This window comes from Schistocerca gregaria, chromosome 1, assembly GCF_023897955.1.
Source record: "Schistocerca gregaria isolate iqSchGreg1 chromosome 1, iqSchGreg1.2, whole genome shotgun sequence".
Lineage (NCBI taxonomy): Eukaryota > Metazoa > Arthropoda > Insecta > Orthoptera > Acrididae > Schistocerca > Schistocerca gregaria.
The window spans coordinates 1,078,413,748-1,078,438,837 of NC_064920.1; the positions used below are offsets into that span (position 1 = coordinate 1,078,413,748).

The window sequence follows — 25,090 nt, forward strand, 5'->3', positions numbered from 1 at the left end:
CAACATGCTGCAACAATAGTTTGCTGTTGAACATCTATGAGCAGCAAATACCTAATCACACAGTTCACAGTTATTGTAGAATAATAAGGTATGTGTGACACTGTTTCTCAAATAAAGTGAACAGACACTGTCATTGTTTTAACCCAAAGCCTATTTGTGTTACACTAATTTGACTGTGAAGTTGATGCATTGTTGTTACTTGAAACAGTACAAAATTTCCCTCTGAAAATCAGCCCGCAGACTGAGTGTGTAGAGACCAAAAATCTGTCCTTTATATATCCTCACATTAATATGCACTGAAACTATACATTGTTCAATGTTTAATTTACAGAAATTATGGTTAAAACACAACTCATTCAATTAACTGAATACACTGAAAAGTTCCTCCTTTTTAACAGTTCCTTCTATCACAAAGGTTAGGCAAATTATTTGTTTAAATAATGAAATTAAAAGATATAATAGTTATACAAACAATACTTTTAACAAACCTGGTAATTATTTTGGAATTAATTAAAGGCTGGCTTTGCTAAAATGTTTTTGAATACAGCCAAATAAATACCTCAAGAATCCTAGTAGTTCTTCTTCCAAATGTTTTTAATTAGTAAACAATTTATAATCAAACAATGGAAAATCCAGGATGGAATTGTAACAATACCAGAGAAGGAAAGCTGTTAGTCACCATATAGCGGAGATGTTGAGTCACGATAGGCACAACAAAAACATTCACACAATTATAGCTTTCAGCCATTAAGGCCTTTGTCAGCAATAGACACACACACACACACACACACACACACACACACACACACACACACACACACACACTCTATCTCTCATGCAAATGCAACTTGCACACATGTCTGAAGTCCCAGAGAACTGAAACTACACTGGTTTCAGTTCTCTGGGACTACAGACGTGTGTGCAAGTTGCATTTGGGTGAGTGTGTGTGTGTGTGTGTGCATGTGTGTATGTGTGTCTACTGCTGACAAAGGCCTTAATAGCCGAAAGGTATGATTGTGTGAATCTTTTTGTTGTACACAATTTATATTTGTTGGTAAGTCAACATTAGAATCTAAGTCATGAAACAATTACTGGTTTCACCCTATAACAAAGGTATTAACTAGGAATGGTCAAAATAAATTAGGAAATTAATTACATACACAAAACTAAGCACAAAATTAGACCTGGTGCTATATGCTTTAAGACTGAAGGCCAACCTTTCTCTTTTATGGAAATGCAGATTATACTCATGTATGTTAATGGTAACTAGGCAAAAATGAAAATAAAATGGATATAAGGAGGCAGAAGGCAAAACAAGAGAGGAAGTAAAATGATCCCAGCTTGCTTCCCCACAATCTATGCCCAACATCGTCCCAGCTAGACTCACAGTTTGTCACAGGTGGACTGGTTTTGGTGGGGTAGTATCAGGAGATGTGGGTGTAGGGAGACGGAGGTGGGAGGCAGGAAGAGGGATTGAGCTGTGTGGAAATTGGCTAGGAGGGAGACAGTAGGTTTGCTGTGGCTAGCAAAGTATGTTTGTGGTGATGAGGGGGGGGGGGGGGGGGGGGGGGTCAGGTATATGGACCGGCAACCGGCACAATTGTAGCAGCCAGTAGGAAGCGGCACACACTGAAGGTAATATGGGAACATAGCTGGGAGGCAGTGGCAGTATGGCGGAAGGGGAAAATGTTGAGTGAGGGGTGTGGGGACAGAGGGCTACTTGAGATTGCAGCCAGGATGATTACAGGAGTGGAGGATGTGTTTTAAGAATAATTCCTATCTGCATAGTTCACAGAAACTGGTGGTGAAGGTAAGGATCCCTGTGGTTCAGTATGTGAAGCAACCATTCAAGTTGAGCGTGTTGTGCTCTGCTGCATGTCGTGGCACTGGGTGGTGAACTTTGCTTTGACAACTGTTTTGCAGTGGCCATTCATCCTGATGGATAGCTGGTTGGGTCATACCAATGTAAAAGGCAGTGCAGTGTTTGCAGCAGATGCTTTCATGGGTGGCCCACTTCCTGGTGGGGTAGGACGTGGCTGTGACAGGTGTGGAGGAGGAGGTGCTGGGTGAGTGGATTGGGCAGTTCTTGCACCTGGGACTGTCCTCAATCACTGTCCCTATACCCTCCACGCAACAGCTTACTCTTCCTCTGTCTTGTCACACCTTCACAATTCATGTTCCTTCATAGCCTTCAGCAGGTGCTGCTTTGCATCAGCTGCTGCAATAGAGCCTGCCCATATACATGCCACTCCAGCCTCCCACATTCCGCAGGATAACTCCAAAAGCTAGCAAGTTTTCTTTTTTGTGTATGTGCCTACTGATAACAGTTATGCTATTTGGTGAGTGGTCCCATTTACTACTGAAGTATTTATAATAGGATAAAAAATTATCTATTTAATAATATTGTGGAACCTGTATTTTTTCACCCTGAGAAGTGGCATCCCTGCTAATGTCATATTAAATTTAATTTTTGTAAGCTCAAAGAGCTTATATGTAGAAGTATGGTGATACCTGAAATTTGTCACTCATGACAGATCGTATCATAAACAATCAATGTATGAGTCCACATCTACATTATAATCTGGAAACCACTGCAAAGTATAGGGCAGTAGGGCAGAGTGGTGTTTCCCTTTCTTTTGCGTGTGTATGTTTGGGGAAAGGGGGGGGGGGGGGGGCACTTGACTGTACACCATGAGTGGAGAACACTGCAAGGTGGATCTGTGAGTGTGGTATGGTGTAAGTCACCTTTAACTATTCTTCTTCCAATACAGTCACCTTTTTGTTTTGTTCTGATGGTCTGGCTACTCTGTACCATGGCTGTGTGTGAACTTATTCCTCTTGACTTCACCTTGTAATTTTACCCTCTGTCACATCACCAGTATATTTTCATTCTCCTAAATAACTGATTCATTTCATAAGCTTTGAGAGAAGTAAGATGTACAAATAACTTTTTTACTTATCTTCATTTTCTCATTGCTGGCTGCACTTCATCACGGCTAGCAGTAGATTCATGAGGCTGAAAAGTTTTTACTTTGTGGGTTCCAGATGACTTGATAACAGTTAAGTATGTCTGCTGTGCTATTTCTGTACCTATGACTCTTTTATTTTATCCTGTACTCCTATATCACACTGTCTTTACAAACTCCACTTTAGAACAGAAATTTACAATGTAATTGTCAAACATAGAAACATATCTGATTCCATCACTATTCATTCTGTGGTACTAACAATATTCCAAATAGTTTACAAAACAAAAGATTTTACAAATTTTCTTGACGAAAGAAGGATTTCCACCAAGATAATGGATCCAGAAATAAATTTAGTAATTAGCATTAGAGTGTGCAATTAATAATATTAATTTTCAATATGCCAGATATTTCATAATTTGAAATACTTCTAAAAGTAGAGTAATTTTTACTGTACATACAGAGTCAATACATATCAATTGAAATAAAGTAATTTCTTTTTATACAGTTTAGCACAAAATATAATACATGGTATACAAAACTAAATGAAATTCATTTAGTTAAACAGCTGAGATAATGTTCACCTATACAAGATTCTAAAATACTTTTTGGTACTGATTACTGCTAAAGGATGATGTCCTTTTACAATATCTCCCCCCCCCCCCCCCCTCACAAAATTTGGAAACAGTGTGTTTACAATTTTTTGTGACAGACTACAAGGTTTCCCAAACAGTGTACAAACTTTCGCCAAAAAAAAAAAAAAAAAAAAAATACATTACATATATATAGAAGTATATAATACATAACATATTGCAGAAAACATTATCTATATGTTGTGTTGTTTTATGGTCTTCAGTCTTGAGACTGGTTTGATGCAGCTCTCCATGCTACTCTATCCGGTGCAAGCTTCTTCATCTCCCAGTACCTACTGCAGCCTGAATCTGCTTAGTGTATTCATCTCTTGGTCTTCCTCTACGATTTTTACACTCCACACTGCCTTCCAATACTAAATTGGTGATCCCTCAATCTCTCAGAACATGTCCTACCAACTGATACCTTCTTCTAGTCACATTGTGCCACAAGCTCCTCTTCTCCCCAATTCTATTCAATACCTCCTCATTAGTTAATCTTCAGCATTCTTCTGTAGCACCACATTTCGAAAGCTTCAATTCTCTTCTTGTTCAAACTAGTTAACGTCCAAGTTTCACTTCCACACATGGCTACACTCTATACAAATACTTTCAGAAACGACTTCCTAACACTTAAATCAATACTCAATGTTAATAAATTTCTCTTCTTCAGAAACGCTTTCCTTGCCATTGCCAGTCTCCATTTGATATCCTCTCTACTTCAACCATCATCAGTTATTTTGCACCCCAAATAGCAAAACGCCTTTACTACTTTAAGTGTCTCATTTCTTAATCTAATTCCCTCAGCATCACCTGACTTAATTCGGCTACATTCCATTATCCTCATTTTGCTTTTGTTGATGTTCATCTTATACCCTCGTTTCATGACACTGTCCATTCTGTTCAACTGCTCTTCCAAGTCCTTTGCTGTCTCTGACAGAATTACAATGTCATCGGTCAAACTCAAAGTTTTTATTTCTTCTCCATGGATTTTAATACCTACTCCAAATTTTTCTTTTGTTTCCTTTACTGCTTGCTCAATATACAGATTGAATAACATCGGGGAGAGACTACAACCCTGTCTCACTCCCTTCCCAACCACTGCTTCCTTTTCGTGTCCCTCGACTCTTATAACTGCCATCTGGTTTCTGTACAAGTTGTAAATAGCCTTTCGCTACCTGTATTTTACCCCTGCCACCTTCAGAATTTGAAAGAGAGTATTCCATTCAACATTGTCAAAAGCTTGCTCTAAGTTTACAAATGCTAGAAATGTAGGTTTGCCACTCCTTAATGTTTCTTCTAAGGTAAGTCATAGGGTCAGTATTGCCTCACATGTTCCAACATTTCTACGGAATCCAAACTGATCTCCCCGAGGTCGGCTTCTATCAGTTTTTCCATTTGTCTGTAAAGAATTCGCATTAGTATTTTGCAGCTGTGACTTATTAAACTGATAGTTCGGTAATTTTCACATCTGTCAACACCTGCTTTCTTTGAGATTGGGATTATTATATTCTTCTTAAAGTCTTAGGGTACTTCGCCTGTCTCATACATCACGCTCACCAGATGGAAGAGTTTTGTCAGGACTGGCTCTCCCAAGGCCGTCAGTAGTTCTAATTGAATGTTGTCTACTCCGGGGGCCTTGTTTTGACTCAGGTCTTTCAGTGCTCTGTCAAACTCTTCACACAATAGCATATCTCTCATTTCATCTTCATCTACATCCTCTTCCATTTCCATAACATTGTCCTCAAGTACATCGCCCTTGTATAGACCCTCTATATACTCCTTCCACCTTTCTGCTTTCTCTTCTTTGCTTAGAACTGGGTTTCCATCAAAGCTCTTGATATTCATGCAAGCGGTTCTCCTTTCTCCAAATGTCTCTTCAATTTTCCTGTAGGCAGTATCTATCTTACCCCTAGTGAGATAAGCCTCTACATCCTTACATTTGTCCTCTAGTGATCCCTGCTTAGCCATTTTCTCTTCCTGTCGATATCATTTTGAGACGTTTGTATTCCTTTTTGCCTGCTTCATTCACTGCATTTTTATATTTTCTCCTTTCATCAATTATATTCAATATTTCAGGAAGGGAGGGAAAGACGAAAGCAACCATCGGTTGCGAAAGCTAGCAATTCTGTGTGTGTGTTTGTGTGTTTTGTTCATGTGCCTGTCTGCCGGCGCTTTCCCGCTTGGTAAGTCTTGGAACCTTTGTTTTTAATATATTTTTCCCATGTGGAAGTTTCTTTCTATTTTATTTACATATTCAATATTTCTTATGTTACTCAAGGATTTCTACTAGCCCTCATCTTTTTACCTATTTGATCCTCTGCTGCCTTCACCATTTCATCCCTCAAAGCAACCCATTCTTCTTCTACTGTATTTCTTTCCCCCATTGCTTGTCAATTGTTCCCTTATGCTCTCCCTGAAACTCTATACAACTTCTGGTTCCTTCAGTTTATCCAGGTCCCATGTCCTTATATTCCCACCTTTTTCAGTTTCTTTAGTTTTAATCTACAGTTCATAACCAATAGATTGTGATCAGAGTCCACATCTGCCCCTGGAAATGTCTTACAATTTAAAACCTGGTTTCTAAATCTTTGTCTTACCATTAAATATTTATCTGAAACCTGTCAGTATCTCCAGCCTTCTTCCATGTATAAAACCTTCTTTCATATCTTTCATATAATCTATATACTTATCTGGAAACAGCATTTCAGATCTGTGGAACATGTTGTCACAAGACAATTGATACAAGGGCAAAACTACAACATTGCAACACTCAACTACAGAAATAAATACAGAGACAAGGCAAATTACTAGAAACACAAATTGTAAGTTTATGTCCATACAATCACACCTTCAAAATCTTCTAAAGAGAAGAGAAAAGAATTCAGAACCTAAATGTATGTCAAGTGATCTGACTCAAAAAACTCACAACAACAGATACAGACCAGAGGAATATACTCAATCACAAGTAGGAATATAGTACAAAATTAACCAGTCACATAAACCAGAGTATTTAAGGATATGTTGACTCATGAAAGGGAAAAATATAGAAATAATATTAGGTCTTAAGTTTACGATATGGGGACCGACCCATGAATCCAAACCGCACCGAGTACAAACCAGCAAAAATTGTTTCAATGCAACAAAATGAATAAAGCTGATAATCATACCAATAAGTTCAATTATATGCACAGAGTAATTGCAAGAAACATCTACCCTCAAACAATAGTTGCACACTCTCCTTGAGTAAACAAACACACACACAACACACACACACACACACACACACACACACACACACACACACACATACACAGAGTGAGTGAGTGTGTGTGTGTGTGTGAGAGAGAGAGAGAGAGAGAGAGAGAGAGAGAGAGAGAGTCACAATGGCCAAGCATACCCAAAACAGAGTTAAGCATGAATCTGTCCACAACTCAAGTTCCAATCAGATACAACATTGCAGTACTCGGAAGAAATACAGGTAAACAGAGTCGTAAATAGCTTTGATTGATGACAAAATCCAGTAGCTTGAGGACCAAAAACAGTGTATGAAAGCAGACACATATACAGCTTGTTATATTGTCTACACTAGTAAATGTCTTCCACACTATCTTCTAATTGTCCATACAAACTAACTGATGTATATAGAGACCTAGAAGATTCATTACATTTGATAAAAAAAAAATACTGTTTAAAAGTTACATAATGTGTTGGGAACTCAATCCCCTTACTTGAAAAAACATATATTTATGTCGTATGTAAAGTACACAAGCGGCAAGACGCAGTCAATACCTTCGCTGCGCAGTGCCGATGGTACTGTTACCGACGACTGTGCCGCTAAAGCGGAGTTATTGAATGCGGTTTTCCGAAATTCCTTCACCAAGGAAGACGAATGGAATATTCCAGAATTTGAAACATGAACAGCTGCTAGCATGAGTTTCTTAGAAGTAGATACCTTAGGGGTTGCGAAGCAACTCAAATCGCTTGATACGGGCAAATCTTCAGGTCCAGATTGTATACCAATTAGGTTCCTTTCAGATTACGCTGATACTATAGCTCCCTACTTAGCACTCATATACAACCACTCGCTCACCGATAGATCTGTACCTACAGATTGGAAAATTGCGCAGGTCGCACCAGTGTTTAAGAAGGGTAGTAGGAGTAATCCATCTAACTACAGACCTATATCATTGACGTCAGTTTGCAGTAGGGTTTTGGAGCATATACTGTATTCAAACATTATGAATCACCTCGAAGGGAACGATCTATTGATACGTAATCAGCATGGTGTCACAAACATCGCTCTTGTGCAACGCAGCTAGCTCTTTATTCGAATGAAGTAACGGGTGATCCCAAGTTGATTCTATATTTCTAGATTTCCGGAAAGCTTTTGACACCGTTCCTCACAAGCGACTTCTAATCAAGCTGCGGGCCTATAGGGTATCATCTCAGTTGTGCGAGTGGATTCGTGATTTCCTGTCGGGAAGGTCGCAGTTCGTAGTAATAGACGGCAAATCATCAAGTAAAACTGAAGTGATATCAGGTGTTCCCCAGGGAAGCGTCCTGGGACCTCTGCTGTTCCTGATCTATATAAATGACCTGGGTGACAATCTGAGCAGTTCTCTTAGGTTGTTCGCAGATGATGCTGTAATTTACCATCTAGTAAAATCATCCGAAGACCAGTATCAATTGCAAAGCGATTTAGAAAAGATTGCTGTATGGTGTGGCAGGTGGCAGTTGACTCTAAATAACGAAAAGTGTGAGGTGATCCACATGAGTTCCAAAAGAAATCCGATAAATAGTACAATTCTCAAGGCTGTCAATTCAACTAAGTACCTGGGTGTTAAAATTACTAACAACTTCAGTTGGAAAGACCACATAGATAATATTGTCGGGAAGGCGAGCCAAAGGTTGCGTTTCATTGGCAGGACACTTAGAAGATGCAACAAGTTCACTAAAGAGACAGCTTACACTATACTCGTTCATCCTCTGTTAGAGTATTGCTGCGCGGTATGGGATCCTTACCAGGTGGGATTGACGGAGGACATCGAAAGGGTGCAAAAAATGGCAGCTCGTTTTGTATTATCACGTAATAGGGGAGAGACTGTGGCAGATATGATACGCGAATTGGGACGGAATTCATTACAGCAAAGATGTTTTTCGTCGCAGCGAGATCTTTTCACGAAATTTCAGTCACCAACTTTCTCTTCCAAATGCAAAAATATTTTGTTGAGCCCAACCTACATAGGTAGGAATGATCATCCAAATAAAATACTATAAATCAGAGCTCGAACAGAAAGGTTTAGGTGTTCGTTTTTCCCGCGCGCTGTTAGGGAGTGGAATGGTAGAGAGATAGTATGATTGTGGTTTGATGAACCCTCTGCCAAGCACTTAAATGTGAATTGCAGAGTAGCCATGTAGATGTAGATGTAGATGTAGAAATGACACTGTCTTTAGCTGTCTTGCCTAACAATTTACAAATCTCACTCACAACACTGATATACTTGACAGATGCTCAAGCACATTACCCAGCACCTATGATCTCTTGTAAGTTGACTGGTCCAGCAGGGTGCACCCATACAGCAGTGTGGGGAGTGTGTCCACTTATGTCTTTAAGTCTCCTCCCTGGAGTTCCCATCATATGCTCCAATGGATAGATAACTTCATGTCTAGCATTCACATCAAACCCTGAAGTTTTGTGCACTTATTTTGCTGTTCAATACCTAATTCACATCACAAGAGATTTCTTACTTAGCTCATTTCACTTCATTCCACCAATTTGGATACAAATTTTGGCTAACCATAGCTAACCTATTGTGGAATGCACATTTATCTATGTTATCATCAATCTGGTCCCAAACAAACTTCAAATAGTTTTCACCTTTATTATTTAGGCTTACAAATAACTCACTCTTACTGTCTGGATCATTATTCTGCATGACGTTAATGAAAAACTGTTTTGGGTGGACTGGTACTGCATGACACTCACTTAAATCATCATATACATCACTTACCTTGTCCTGTATTCACAAATAACTCTGAAACTTCATTATTCTTCAACTCCACAAATACCTGATACTCATCATCATCTTATACTTCAGTTATTTCACAGCTCTCATTCACATCTACATCAAAAATACCACATGATTCAGGTCCAATACAGTCATCACCTGTTTTACATACATCAATAACACTGTTTTCTGACTGAGAGAAGAAATCATATGTACACACTGCATTGAAATTCTCATTACTGCCACATTCTGGTTTGTGTTCAGCTTCTGCATCACTATAATTAAACACAGTATCCTGAAAATTTTGATCAAAACTTCCTACAACCTTTAAAAGCCTCTGCCAATTTCTTGGAATGCTGAATTACTTCTGCCAACATTTATCACATTTAGCTGAGATGCAAGGCCCTATGAATGAATTGCTTAAGGACAAGAACATGTCAGGTAGCAGGAAAGTCCCATGGAATCTGAAGACTGCTAAAACTTATGAGGCTTTGAAAATAGCTTTAACGGACACCACACTGCTTGCTCACCCTGACCCAGAGGCTCACCATTGCCTTGATGATAGATGCGAGTCAGATCGCTGTGGGTGCTATCACACAGCAAATGGTTTCATCCACATGGTAGCCTTTGGCATATTTTTCTAAGAGACTGTCAGAGAAACAGAAGTGTTGGACTGCTTTCAACATGGAGCTCATGGCCATTTACTTGGCAGTTAATCACTTTCTGCCATGGTTGGAGGACCAAGTGTTCAAGAACTACACAGACAACAAACCCACTGGTTGCTATTTTCAAACACGTTACTGAGCTCAACTCATCTTGCCAGGTAGGTCAAGCTGGTTATATCGCGGGGTTCTCTACAGACATCCAACACATTCCAAGACAGCAGAATATGGTAGCTGAATATCTGTCTCATAACTGCACAGCCATATCTGTTATTGATTGGGCAGCAGTGGCTGCCAAGCAAGGAGCTGACCTTACCTCCTGAATTACTGATCAAATCCTGCTTCCACTGGACTGCATCTTGAACAAGAGTCACTACAGGGATCTGCACTCCGCATCTGGTGTGACATGTTGAGCAACAGTGCCCATCTTTCCATCTCAACAGGTTGGCGTCATGCTGTTTTCTATGCATTCCACAATTTACCACATGCTGGGATCAGGGCATCCAAAAAGTTGATATCAGATAAAGTTGTGTGGCCAGGGGTGCAGAAAGATTGTCGTCATTGGGCACAAAGCTGCATTCATTGTCAGAAGTGTAAGATCTCCCGACACTTGTCTGTCCCTGTCCCTGTAACCATCAGGGAGTTTTGCTCACCTCCATGTAGATATTGTTGGTCCCCTATCCCACTCACAGGGCTTCTATTTCTTGGTTACTATGATGGACCAATTCTGTAGGTGGCCTGAGGTGATGCCTGTTTTTTTACCTCTCTGCTGTTTCCGTCATGCATAGTTTCCTGTTTTGGTATTCCCTAGTTGCTAACATAAGATAGAAGCAGGCACTTTGATTGTCAGCTGTTCGAAGAACTCTTGCATTTGTGCAAATGAAAGCAACTCAAAACTACAAGCTACCACCCTGCCAGTAATGGGATGGTGGAATGTATGCACTGCACAATAAAGGCTGCTCTGTCATGTCAGGCAGACTCCTGGACTACTGCATTCCCATTAGTGCTACTGGGTTTAAGAACTGTTGTCAAGCATGGTTTGGGATGTTCCTCCTCCCAGCTGGTGTACAGTGGGGCTCTGAGAGTACCTAATGATTTTTTTCCCTACCCCTCCTTCATGTGTATCAGCTGGAGAATATTCTAAATTTTTGCAACATTTCCAGACTCACATGTGTAGCCTTCAGTACATACATCCTATCCAACATGATAATAACCCAATTTTCTACCACAAGGACATCTTTACTTATAAATTTTTTTTGGGTCAAAGATGATATGATCCAGCCACCACTTTCTCCCCAGTACATGGGTCCTTTCAGGTAACTGATAGAAAAGATAAAACTTTCAACACTGGCCACCTTAAACTGGCATACATCGAGGATGCACAGCCAGCCCTTGAGCATGACTTTTTGTTGGCCCATAACCATAGGGGTCCTTCGACTGAGCACTTCAACATTTCTTCCCGTTCACAGGCTACTACCCAAGTAGTACAGACATGCTCCAGCAGGCCAGTGAAGTGTACATTTCCGTGGAATCCCGCTGCACCTAGTTTTTCATGCCAAAATTAATCGACTAATCCATTTATTAACAAACAATTTCAGTGTTTTATGCAGGCTGCAGAATATATATTACTTATGTGTCCATGTTGTTTGTTTTAGTGTGTGTTTTCTTGTGTCAACAGTCCATTGATCATTGTGTTTTTATCTGCTATTACCTTGCTCTTGTAATATGTTTATCTATTCTTGTGTTCTGCATTGTTTGACATTCATAGTACTTATTGCTCCATAACAATGTAATAGTATGATATTGTGCCACCGTTATGAACATTTAGATAATGCGGCCAAGCTACAGATCTCCCCCCTCCCCCTCCAAAAAAAAGGGGGGGGGGGGGCAGGGGGCGAGGTGGGGGGAGGTAAGGGGGGCATGTGGTGCATGCACACATAAATCAAAGATCAACTGTGAACTGGCCATGATGGATGCACTGGTATGGACAATTGTCATTTTTTTTTCTATTGTTTGTTCAGGAAAAAGTTTGTGAAGATGTGCTCAGCACATTTGGGTATAAAGATATATAAATGTGAATAATAAAGAAATCAGAGAGTACATATTAGAGGATCATTGAATATTGTTTCCAAAATATATATTAGGTCAGATTGCAACAGATATGGACAGATACATACCCAGTGGAACAGTTCATAATGGGAGGGGAATCCTCCATGGTATACAGTCACTGTAAAGAAACTTCTAAAGAAACAGAGATTACTGCATAATAGGAAAAAAGCAAAGCATGGGGCTACAGATAGAGAGATGCTGAATGAAACACGTTGGCTGTCAAGAGAGCTATGCTTGAAGCCTTCCATGACTACTGTAGCAGAATATCGTCAAATGATATTTTACAAAATCCTAAGAAATTGTGGTCATATGTAAAAGCCGTTAGTGGTACCAAAGTTACTGTCTAGTCCCTAGCAAATGAGACAGGAACTGAAACTGAGGATAGCAAAGCAAAAGCTGAAATGTTTAACTCTGTTATCAAATGTTCCTTTACAAAGGAAAATTCAGGAGAATTACACCAATTTAATCCTTGTACCACTGAAAAGATGAGTGAAATAAGTATTAGTGTCAGTGGTGTTTAGAAACAGCTGAAATTGTTAAAACTGAACTAAGCTCCAGGGTCAATGGAATCCCTATAGATTGCATTGAATTTGTGGCTGAGTTAGCCCCTCTTCTAACTATAATCTATCATAGATCCCTCAAATAAAAAACTTTACCTAGTAGTTGGAAGAAAGGACAGGCCACTCCTGTTTACAAGAAGGGTAGTAGAAGTGATCCATAAAACTACCATCCAATATCCTGGACAGCAATTTGTTGTAGCATCGTAGAACATATTTTGAACTCAAATGTAATGAGGTATCTTGAACAGAATGACATCATAAAGGCCAACCTGTATGGATTCTGAAAAGATAAATTATGTGAAACCTAACTTGACTTTTCTCACATATGCATCATTTCTTTATATCTGAAAAGCATTTGACTCAGTGCGTCAAAAGTACAATCATATGAGGTATCAAGTGACATTTGTGACTGGTTTGGGGACTTTTTTTTTTTTTTGGGGGGGGGGGGGGGAAGAGGGTGTGTTATCTTGGATGGAGAGTCATTGTCAGATGTAGAGGTAACTTCAGGAGTACCCCAGGGAAGTATTTTGGGACCCATGCTGTCCATGTTGTATATTAATGACCTTGCAGACAACAGTAATAGTAACCTCAGACCTTTTTGTAGATGATGCAGTTACCTATGATGAAGTAGTGTCTGAAAGAAGCTGCATAAATATTCAGTCAGATCTTGATAAGATTTCAAAGTAGAGCCAAGATTGTCAACTTGCTTTAAATCTTCAGAGATGTAAAATTATGAACTTCACAAAACAAAACAAAATGTTGTATCCTATGACTATAATATCAGCGAGTCACTTTTGGAATTAGCCAACTCATACAAATATCTGGGTGTAAGCAGATGGTAGACTTTATTGGTAGTATACTGGGCAACTGCAATCTGTCTACAACAGCTGTAATTCCACCAACCTCTCCCTCTGAAATCAGTAAAATAATAAACTCACTGAAAAGTAAAAGCTCTTACGGAATTGATGGCATTTCCAGCAAAGTACTTAAAGCTTGTTCCCCACAGATAAGTAGAATTCTCAGCCACGTATGTAAAAGCTCTTTGGAGCAGGGTGTTTTCCCTGATAGACTGAAATATGCCATTGTAAAACCATTGCATAAAAAGGGGGATATGTCGGATGTCAACAACTACCGCCCAATCTCTCTTCTGACAGCTCTATCAAAAATTTTTGAGAAAGTAATGTATTCAAGAGTAGCCTCCCATATTTGTAAAAATAAAGTACTAACAAAATGTCAGTTTGGTTTTCAGAAAGGCTTTTCAACAGAAAATGCTATATATGCTTTCACTGATCAAATATTAAATGCTCTGAATAACCGGACATCACCCATTGGTATTTTTTGTGATCTCTCAAAGGCCTTTGATTGTGTAAATCATGGAATTCTTTTAGATAAGCTAAATCATTATGGTTTGAGTGGGGCAGTGCACAAATGGTTTAATTCATACTTAACTGGAAGAATGCAGAAAGTTGAAATAAGTGGTTCGTGTAATGTTAAAACAGCTGATTCCTCAAACTGGGGTGCTATCAAGCACGGGGTCCCACAGGGTTCGGTCTTAGGTCCTTTACTGTTCTTGATATACATTAATGACTTACCATTCCACATTGATGAAGATGCAAAGTTAGTTCTTTTTGCTGATGATACAAGTATAGTAATAACATCCAAAAACCAAGAACTAAGTGATGTAATTGTAAATGATGTTTTTCACAAAATTATTAAGTGGTTCTCAGCAAACGAACTCTCTTTAAATTTTGATAAAACACAGTATATACAGTTCCGTACAGTAAATGGCACAACTCCAGTAATAAATATAGAATTTGAACAGAAGTCTGTAGCTAAGGTAGAATTTTCAAAATTTTTAGGTGTGTCCATTGATGAGAGGTTAAACTGGAAGCAACACATTGATGGTCTGCTGAAACGTCTGAGTTCAGCTACGTATGCTATTAGGGTTATTGCAAATTTTGGTGATAAGAATCTCAGTAAATTAGCTTACTATGCCTACTTTCATTCACTGCTTTCGTATGGCATCATATTCTGGGGTAATTCATCGTTGAGTAGAAAAGTATTCATTGCACAAAAAGTGTAATCAGAATAATTGCTGGAGCCCACCCACGGTCATCCTGCAGACATCTATTTAAGGATCTAGGGATCCTCACAGTAACATCACAGTATATATATTCCCTTATGAAATTTGTTGATAATAATCCAACCCAATTCAAAAGTAATAGCAGTGTGCATACCTATAACACCAGGAGAAAGGATGATCTTCACTATGCAGGGTTAAATCTGACTTTGGCACAGAAAGGGGTAAATTATGCTGCCACAAAAGTCTTTGGGCACCTACCAAACAGCATCAAAAGCCTGACAGATAGCCAACTAACATTTAAAAATAAATTAAAAGAATTTCTAGATGACAACTCCTTCTACTCATTGGCTGAATTTTTAGATATAAAGTAAGTAATAAAAAAAAAAAAAAAAAAAAAAAAAAAAAAAAAAAAAAAAACACTTAATCATTAGTGTCATGCAATATTTTGGGTAATGTAATTTCTTGTACAGACATCTTTTATTAACCTGACACGTTCCACATCATTACGAAGTGTCGTATTCATGATCTATGGAACAAGTATTAATCTAATCTAATCTAATCTAATCTATTGCTTACAGATCACTCATGTGACCTTTTCTGGAATATTGCTCAAGTGTGTGGGATCCATACGAAACAGGTCTAACAGGGGATATTGAACATATGTGAGGACTGTTCAAAAAATTCCAGAACTTTGTCCACAAAATTTCTGTGTGTACCTTTTACGTATTGTGCATGGTCTCCTTTGAAATACTCTCCTCCAAAATTTATACACTACTCCCAAGGCCATTTCCACTTCCTAAAGCAGGCTTGGTGCACCTCTTACTGGATTGTGTGAAGTGCCGTATGTGGATTTTCTTTAATCTCATCTATCATTGCAGATCTTTGTCCTTTCAAGAGGGTTTCAACTTTTGAAATAAAAAAAAGAAGGTCTGCAGGGGCCAGGTCTGGAGAGTAGAGGATAAGGCAGCATAGTGATTTCATTTTTAGTGCAAATGTCTCGCTCCAACAGGGATGAATGTGCGAATGCGTTATCGTGATGCAAGAGCCATGGATTGTCTCACATCATTTCATGCAGTTTCCTTTTCACATTTTCTCAAAAGCTTTACAACACATCCTGACAGTACCATCAATTAACAGTTTGTTCCTGTGGCATGAATTGAAGATGAACTAATCCTTCAAAGTCAAAGAAAACTATTGGCATGGCTTTGACATTTGACCTAACCTGACGAGCTTGTTGGGGTCTTGGAGAACTGTTTCCTGCCTGTTGTGGAGATCGAACCTTGGTCTCAACATCATAACCATAGATCCACATCAGATCACCAGTTATGATTTTCTTCTCTCCATTGTTCTCATTTGAGTATCCGAAAACACATCACATATTGTGAGGAGAAAATCTTTCTGGTCTTGACACACGAGCTGTGGAACAAACTTGGTGGCAACATGATGCATTCCAAGATGCTGCATCAGGATTTGACATGATCCAATTGAAATGTTACATTCTTCTGCAATCTCTCAGTCAGTCTTTGATTGGCACACACAGTTTCATTGATGTTTATGACGTGAGTGCCATTGGTAGACATCAAAGGGCATCCTGAATAGGATCATCTTTAAATCCCATCTGGCCATTTTTAAACTGTGTGAACCATTTGTAACATCAAGTACAGCTTAGATGCTCATCACCATGGCTTCCTGCATCATTTGGTGTGTCTCTGTAAAGATTTTCTTGAGTTTCATGCAAAATTTAATGCAGATGCATTGCTCCTCTGACTATACCATCTCAAAATTTGCAACTAACACTCATACAACAATAAAGTTTCTGGCAGTTACAAATTAAACACAGGTGTGTGTAGGGGTGCCAACTGTATTTTGCTCCAGCAAACTTTTGGCGGGAAATTACAAATGTTCCAGAATATTTAGAACAGACCTTGCACAGAGAAAGGCAGCATGAGAGGTCAAAGGTTAGGGTGTTAGAGAGATACTGAAGGAAATGAACTGCAGACTTTTGAAGATACTCAAAAATTCTCCTAAGAAAGTCAATTAACAAAGTTTCAAGAACCAGCTTTAAATGATGACTCTATGAATATGCTACAACAGTCTATGTATCGCTCACACAGGAATCATGAGGGTAAAATTCGAATAATTACTGCAGGCACAGAGGCATTCAGGCAATCATTCTTCCTGTGCTCCATATGTGAATAGAGTGGGAAGAAACCATAATAACAATGGGATATACCCTCTGCCATGCATCTCATGGTGGTTTTGCAGAGTATACATGTAGATGTAGATGTGTGCTTCACTGCTTTTCGGGAGCACTTCAAACTCTGGCACTGTGTTGTGAATGCTTCAGCAGTTAACTACTCTCACCTGTAGGGGGCATTAATTGGAGTTTACTCTTAGTTCTGGGTCTCATACAGCTGTTGTTATCTGGACTGAATGGAAAGTCACATAATTCAAAAAGACCCTTCTGTGCACCTCACAACAGGCAGCTACTTCGATAACAGCCTCTGATGTTTTAGTGTAAATCTGACCCACTTAGGGGGACCCTACAGTTCTCAGTCCTATGGTGCAAGTCTAGGATGTCACAGTCTAGCTTCTGAAGGAATTCTGGAAGTCTTCAGTTCAATCCTTACATTTGACTCATCACTAGGGAGCCACAATCAGTCCCAGGAGCAATGCTGCAAATTGTGAGCTTTGTTGAAACACTGTGTGCAAGACTGGCCATCAATAAGTGTCAGTGTGTAAACCATTCAACGAAACATCATCAATATGGACTTTTGGATCCAAAGGCCCACTTCTGTATCCTTGATGGCTGCACTTGGGCCCATCATTGGACTGATAACGGCAGGAAACGAGCTGCCTGGTCGGACGAGTCTCGTTTCAAATTGTATCGAGCAGATGGACGTGTACGGGTATGGAGACAACCTCACGAATCCATGGACCCTGCATGTCAGCAGGGGACTGTTCAAGCTGGTGGAGGCTCTGTAATGGTGTGGGACGAGTGAAGCTGGAGTGATATGGGACCCCTGATACGTCTAGATACAACTGTGATGGGCAGCACATACGTAAGCATTCTGTCTGATCACCTGCATCCACTCATGTCCATTGTGCATTCCAACGGACTTTGGCATTTCTAGCAGGACAATGCAACACCCCATACTTCCAGAATTGATACAGACTGGCTCCAGGAACACTCTTCTGAGCTTAAACACTTCTGTTGGCCACCAAACTCCCCAGACATGAACATCATTGAGCATATGAGGGATGCCTTGCAATGTGCTGCTCAGAAGAGATATACACTCTCTTTTATTCTTATGGATTTATGGACAGCCCTGCAGGACTCATGGTGTCAGTTCCCTCAGTACTACTTCAGAAATTAATCAAGTACATGCTATGTCTTGTTGCAGCACTTCTGCATACTCGTGGGGGCTCTACACGATATTAGGCAGGTGCACCAGTCTCTGTGACTCTTCAGAGTATATCTGGCACACTATTGTTGTAGAGGTTGAGCCACACATCACCTTTAACTCCAAGCAGTAGCTCGCCTGCGTAACACTGAACAGTTACCAGTGATATTACATCCTAATTTAGCATATATTGGCCAGTCTTTGCAGATATTGAATAACAAGTGCAATTAGTGACATTAAATAAAATAAATGATATCAGGTAATGTTACAATTAATGATGTAGACGTCCAAGAAGATATTAATTAGTGAAGTCGGCAGGTTAGACAAAGGGTGCGGGTTGGAAGGCTACCCCAGTAGGAGGCAGTAAAAAAAGACTGTGGGTGCATTGGTGGAATAGAGGACTGTGCTGTTCTGGAATGGGAAAAGGGAAAGGACTACAGGGTAAGGACAAAGACTAACAAAAGTTGGGGCCAGAAAGTTTATGGGAATGTAAGATATATTCAGTGGTGAATACGTGTGGAGGATACTTGGGGTGTGCCTCCCTCCCCCGTTGAACGGAATGGACAGTGTCTTGAAAGGAGGGTATAAGATGAACATCAACAAGAGCAAAACGAAGATAATGGAAGTAGTCGAATTAAGTTGGGTGATGTTGAGGATATTAGATTACAAAATGAGACACTTAAAGTAGTATAGTAGTTTTGCTATTTGGGGAGCAAAATAACTGATGATGTCAAAGTAGAGAGGATATAAAATGTAGACTGGTAATGGCAAGGAAAGCGTTTCTGAAGAAGAGAAATTTGTTAATATCGAGTATAGATTTAAGTCTCAGTAAGACGTTTCTGAAAGTATTTGTATGGAATGTAGCCATGTATTGAAGTGAAACATGGACAATAAATAGTTCAGACAAGAAGAGAATAGAAGCTTTCGAAATGTGGTGCTACAGGAGAATGCTGAAGATTAGATGGGTAGATCACATAATTAATGAGGAGGTATTGAATAGGATTGGGGAGAAGAGAAGTTTATGGCACAACTTGGCTAGAAGAAGAGATAGGTTGGTAGGACATGTTCTGAGGCATCAAGGGATCACCAATTTAGTATTGCAGGGCAGCATGGAGGGTAAAAATCGTAGAGGGAGACAAAGAGATGAATACACCAAGCAGATTCAAAAGGATGTAGGCTGTAGTAGATACTGGGAGATGAAGAAGCTTGCACAGGATAGAGTAGCATGGAGAGGTGCATCAAACCAGTCTCAGGACTGAAGACCACAACAACAACAACAACAACAACAACAAGGAAGAGAACCACAATTGTAACCTTTTTATGTCATTAGATGGCACTGTCCTGTATATATGTGTAATCAGTTTAAAAAAAACTTTCTTAAACTTTGCACGTGAATTGATTATTTTTTACTATGGTAAAAGTAAAGGTAGCTCAAGATATCTTTTGTGCCCCCTCCTAGAAGCTTTTCTGTATCCACCACTGGATATATTGCAGGGATAGTTCCCACCTATGGAATTCAGAAAAGCTGATGTTGGGGGTAAGGATCCAGATGACACAGGCTGTGAAGCAGCCATTGAAATGAAAAATTTTGTGTTGGGTGGCATGCTCAGCAATGGGGTAGTCAGCTGTTTCTTGGCCATAATTGGTCGATGACCATTCATGTGGATAGACAGCTTGTTGGTAGTCATGCCCATGTAGAATGCAGCACAATGGTTGCAGCTTTGCTTGTAGATTACATTACTAGTTTCATAGGTAGCCCTGCCTTTGATGGGATAGGGGGTGCTTGTGACCAGACTGGAGTAGGTGGTGGTGAGGGGATATATGAGACATCTTGCATGTAGATCTACTACAGAGATATGAGCCATGGGGCAAGGGGTTAGAAGCAGGGGTTGTCTAGGGATGGAAATGATACTGTGTAGGTTCAGTGGGTAGCAGAATATGACTGTCAGAGGGGTGGGAAAGACAGAGGGTAGGACATTTCTCATTACAGGGCATGACGAGAGGTAGCCTGAACTGTGGCAGTCAATGTGATTTAGTTGCTCCCAGTCCTGGGGCTGCTGAGGTCCAAGGGGAATGCTCCTCTTTGGCTAGACAGTGGGACTTTGGGAAGTGGTGGGTGACAGGAGAGAACACACAGGAGATCTGTTTTTGTTCAAGGTTGGGAGGGTAATTATGGCCTTGGTGATTTTTGAGAGGGACTGCTCATTACAGATGTGACAGCTGTGGGTGACTAGGCTGTATGGAAGGGACTTCTTGGAATGGAACAGGTGGCAGCTATCAAAGTGGAGGTATTGCTGGTGGTTAGTAGGTTTGATATGGACAGAGATATTGATGTAACCATCTTTGAGGTGGAGGTCAACATCAAAGAAGGTGGCTTGTTCCATTGAGTAGGACCAGTTGAAGTGAATGAGGGAGAAGGTGTTGAGATTCTGGAGGAATGTGAATAGGGTGTCCTCACCCTCAATCCAGATCATGAAGATGTCATCAATGAATCTGAACCAGGTGAGCGGTATGGGATTCTAAATACACTCCTGGAAATTGAAATAAGAACACCGTGAATTCATTGTCCCAGGAAGGGGAAACTTTATTGACACATTCCTGGGGTCAGATACATCACATGATCACACTGACAGAACCACAGGCACATAGACACAGGCAACAGAGCATGCACAATGTCGGCACTAGTACAGTGTATATCCACCTTTCGCAGCAATGCAGGCTGCTATTCTCCCATGGAGACGATCGTAGAGATGCTGGATGTAGTCCTGTGGAACGGCTTGCCATGCCATTTCCACCTGGCACCTCAGTTGGACCAGCGTTCGTGCTGGACATGCAGACCGCGTGAGACGACGCTTCATCCAGTCCCAAACATGCTCAATGGGGGCAGATCCGGAGATCTTGCTGCCCAGGGTAGTTGACTTACACCTTCTAGAGCACGTTGGGTGGCACGGGATACATGCGGACGTGCATTGTCCTGCTGGAACAGCAAGTTCCCTTGCCGGTCTAGGAATGGTAGAACGATGGGTTCGATGACGGTTTGGATGTACCGTGCACTATTCAGTGTCCCCTCGACGATCACCAGAGGTGTACGGCCAGTGTAGGAGATCGCTCCCCACACCATGTTGCCGGGTGTTGGCCCTGTGTGCCTCGGTCGTATGCAGTCCTGATTGTGGCGCTCACCTGCACGGCGCCAAACACGCATACGACCATCATTGGCACCAAGGCAGAAGCGACTCTCATCGCTGAAGACAACACGTCTCCATTCGTCCCTCCATTCACGCCTGTCGCGACACCACTGGAGGCAGGCTGCACGATGTTGGGGCGTGAGCGGAAGACGGCCTAATGGTGTGCGGGACCGTAGCCCAGCTTCATGGAGACGCTTGCGAATGGTCCTTGCCAATACCCCAGGAGCAACAGTGTCCCTAATTTGCTGGGAAGTGGCGGTGCGGTCCCCTATGGCACTGCGTAGGATCCTACGGTCTTGGCGTGCATCCGTGCGTCGCTGCTGTCCGGTCCCAGGTTGACGGGCACGTGCACCTTCCGCCGACCACTGGCGACAACATCAATGTACTTTGGAGACCTTACACCCTACGTGTTGAGCAATTCGGCGGTACGTCCACCCGGCCTCCCGCATGCCCACTATATGCCCTCGCTCAAAGTCCGTTAACTGCACATATGGTTCACGTCCACGCTGTCGCGGCATGCTACCAGTGTTAAAGACTGCGATGGAGCTCCGTATGCCACGGCAAACTGGCTGACACTGACGGCGGCGGTGCACAAATGCTGCGCAGCTAGCGCCATTCGACGGCCAACACCACAGTTCCTGGTGTGTCCGCTGTGCCGTGCGTGTGATCATTGCTTGTACAGCCCTCTTGCAGTGTCCGGAGCAAGTATGGTGGGTCTGACACACCGGTGTCAATGTGTTCTTTTTTCCATTTCCAGGAGTGTAGATTGCATGTTGAGGGATTTGAGTAACAATGGTAAGACAAAGTTTGAGGTTAAGAAATTCTGAAAAGTTAGCTGAGGGTGATTTAGCGACAGTGAGGGTGGATCATGACTGGATGGAGGATGAACTGAGTCAGGCAGGGCTTAACACTGGTCTTTTGTTGAATCTGACTGGTAGTATTAGTGGAAAAAAAGTGTTTCCACCTAACGGTGTGCGGGACCGTAGCCCAGCTTCATGGAGACGGTTGCGAATGGTCCTCGCCGATACCCCAGGAGCAACAGTGTCCCTAATTTGCTGGGAAGTTGCGGTGCGGTCCCCTACGGCACTGCGTAGGATCCTACGGTCTTGGCGTGCATCCGTGCGTCGCTGCTGTCCGGTCCCAAGTCGACGGGCACGTGCACCTTCCGCCGACCACTGGCGACAACATCGATGTACTTTGGAGACCTCACACCCTACGTGTTGAGCAATTCGGCGGTACGTCCACCCGGCCTCCTGCATGCCCACTATACGCCCTCGCTCAAAGTCCGTCAACTGCACATACGGTTCACGTCCACGCTGTCGCGGCATGCTACCAGTGTTAAAGACTGCGATGGAGCCCCGTATGCCACGCAAACTGGCTGACACTGACGGCGGCGGTGCACAAATGCTGCGCAGCTAGCGCCATTCGACGGCCAACACCACAGGTCCTGGTGTGTCCGCTGTGCCGTGCGTGTGATCATTGCTTGTACAGCCCTCTTGCAGTGTCCGGAGCAAGTATGGTGGGTCTGACACACCGGTGTCAATGTGTTCTTTTTTCCATTTCCAGGAGTGTAGATTGCATGTTGAGGGATTTGAGGAACAATGGTAAGACAAAGTTTGAGGTTAAGAAATTCTGAAAAGTTAGCTGAGGGTGATTCCAAGGTGGGAGTAGTAAGTGAACAGGTTGGAGAGTTTTTTGAGGTGGCATTGCACATGTTGCTCAAGTTCCTGCAGGAAAAGAGTTTCATTGTGTGTCACTGGTTCCAGGAAATTGGGATGGCATAGCAGGAGAATTTTACAGATGTAGGGGAGGTATTGCAAGGGGGTTTGGGTCTGATTGATATGGTTTTGCAGGACTGTGTTGGTGAGGGTTAAAGACTTGCAGAATTGGAAAAGATGGAGGTCACTGTGGCAGGAAGGGTGGCAGCCAGACATGGGTAATTTGATGGTAAAGCAACAGGGATGGGGGGAGATTCCATGAGCCAAGCAACAATGCAGGAGCAGTATGTGGTACTGGGTTCTGGCTAGGGACAAGAAAACTTTTCTGCATTCACACAGATGGAAGGAGCAATGATCCATGATGGAGGATAAAAACAAATACAAATAATGTAGAAATACATCCAAAAATTCACAAAAATACATCCAAACATGAGGGAAAAATCATGAAAGCATGACACAAAGGGAGTAGGCAGAAACAAGATGAAATCTTGAACTAATGCATTATTGGAACATGGCTACTGTAATATTAGTTGTTATAATGATTCTCTTAATTAACATTTGTTTCAACAAACTGTCAAACACATGTAACACCAATATTTGAAGCCATACTTATTAATCTCATATGTATGCAGCAAGTCACAAATCATCATTATAACTTTAACCACTTTTGTAATTGATTTGGTTCTAAATGAAGATGTAATGGAAGTGTCACTTATTTTTCCTTCCCAGATACAAATAGTCTTGCTATTTGCTCTTTTTGCAGTACCATACTCTGTTTAATTGCTATGCACTGTTAAAACACTACACTACCACCAGTGTTACCTAATGCTGACCTCTGACAGCAGCCTGGCAAAATATTACTGTGAGAGGCCGACTTTCTTGCTCTCCCATATGTTGACATGACCGGACATCCTCCAAATGCTACTACTGCATTGTTGGAATGTTGCCACTGTAATACCAGTTGTTAGTAATGATTCTCTTCACCTCCTTGAATTCGTACCTTCATATTTAGCAAGGACGCTGATTAAGACACCTCTCAGTGCCTTAAAATGTTAATCATTACCACCTGAATCACTGAAGCCAAATACTAGCATGGTATAAAAGGACACATAAATGCATCTTGTGCTCTATTTCTAATGATTACAGCATTAAATTTTTTTTATTTTCTTAGGTATGTAAGCAACTCTTTGTACTGGCTGTACTGAACACCGAAGATCTGAAATATTTAGATGCACTAAGAGATGCTTTAGGCATAATGCAGCATCATGATGCGATCACAGGCACTGAGAAGCAAAACGTTGCTGATGATTATGCACTCATTTTACATAAAGCTATTACAGGATGTGAAAAAATAACAAACAATGCTCTCAGGTAAGCTACCTTATACTTCATATAATTTTTCTCATCTCATGTAGAAATTTGTTGTTATTTATTAGCAGTACTGACTAGAAAGTGTTAGCAGACAGTTATTATTTGTGATTTAATGATAGACAGCAAGTTAAATTTGAGATGGTTTTAAGATTCATCTGTTGATGGTTGAGAGTAAATCTAGCTTAATTGCTTGAATGGAAATACAATTGTTACATGTAAAAGATGTAATACAGAAGGAATCAGTCTAATTCAGGATGAATTAATGCCATATGAACTGCCTTTCTCTGCCTGTTGTTTGTCTGTAGAAAACTGTGTTAAAAGTATCATTATGCTAAATAATAAACAGGTTACTCTGTGACTGGTACTAAGAGTAGTATAAACTCAACACTTAT

General features: G+C 41.1%; 1 protein-coding gene across 5 annotated transcripts in view; it reads left to right on the forward strand.

Moving 5' to 3' along the window:
• The window catches only part of LOC126281792 (lysosomal alpha-mannosidase-like), a 275,270-nt gene that overhangs the window by 154,045 nt on the left and 96,135 nt on the right, over nucleotides 1-25,090 (forward strand). For all 5 annotated transcript variants that reach the window (XM_049981026.1, XM_049981035.1, XM_049981016.1 and 2 more), the window contains one exon: nucleotides 24,499-24,698. In XM_049981026.1, coding sequence (XP_049836983.1) covers nucleotides 24,499-24,698 — 200 coding nt within the window. The remainder of the gene's footprint in view (nucleotides 1-24,498; nucleotides 24,699-25,090) is intronic.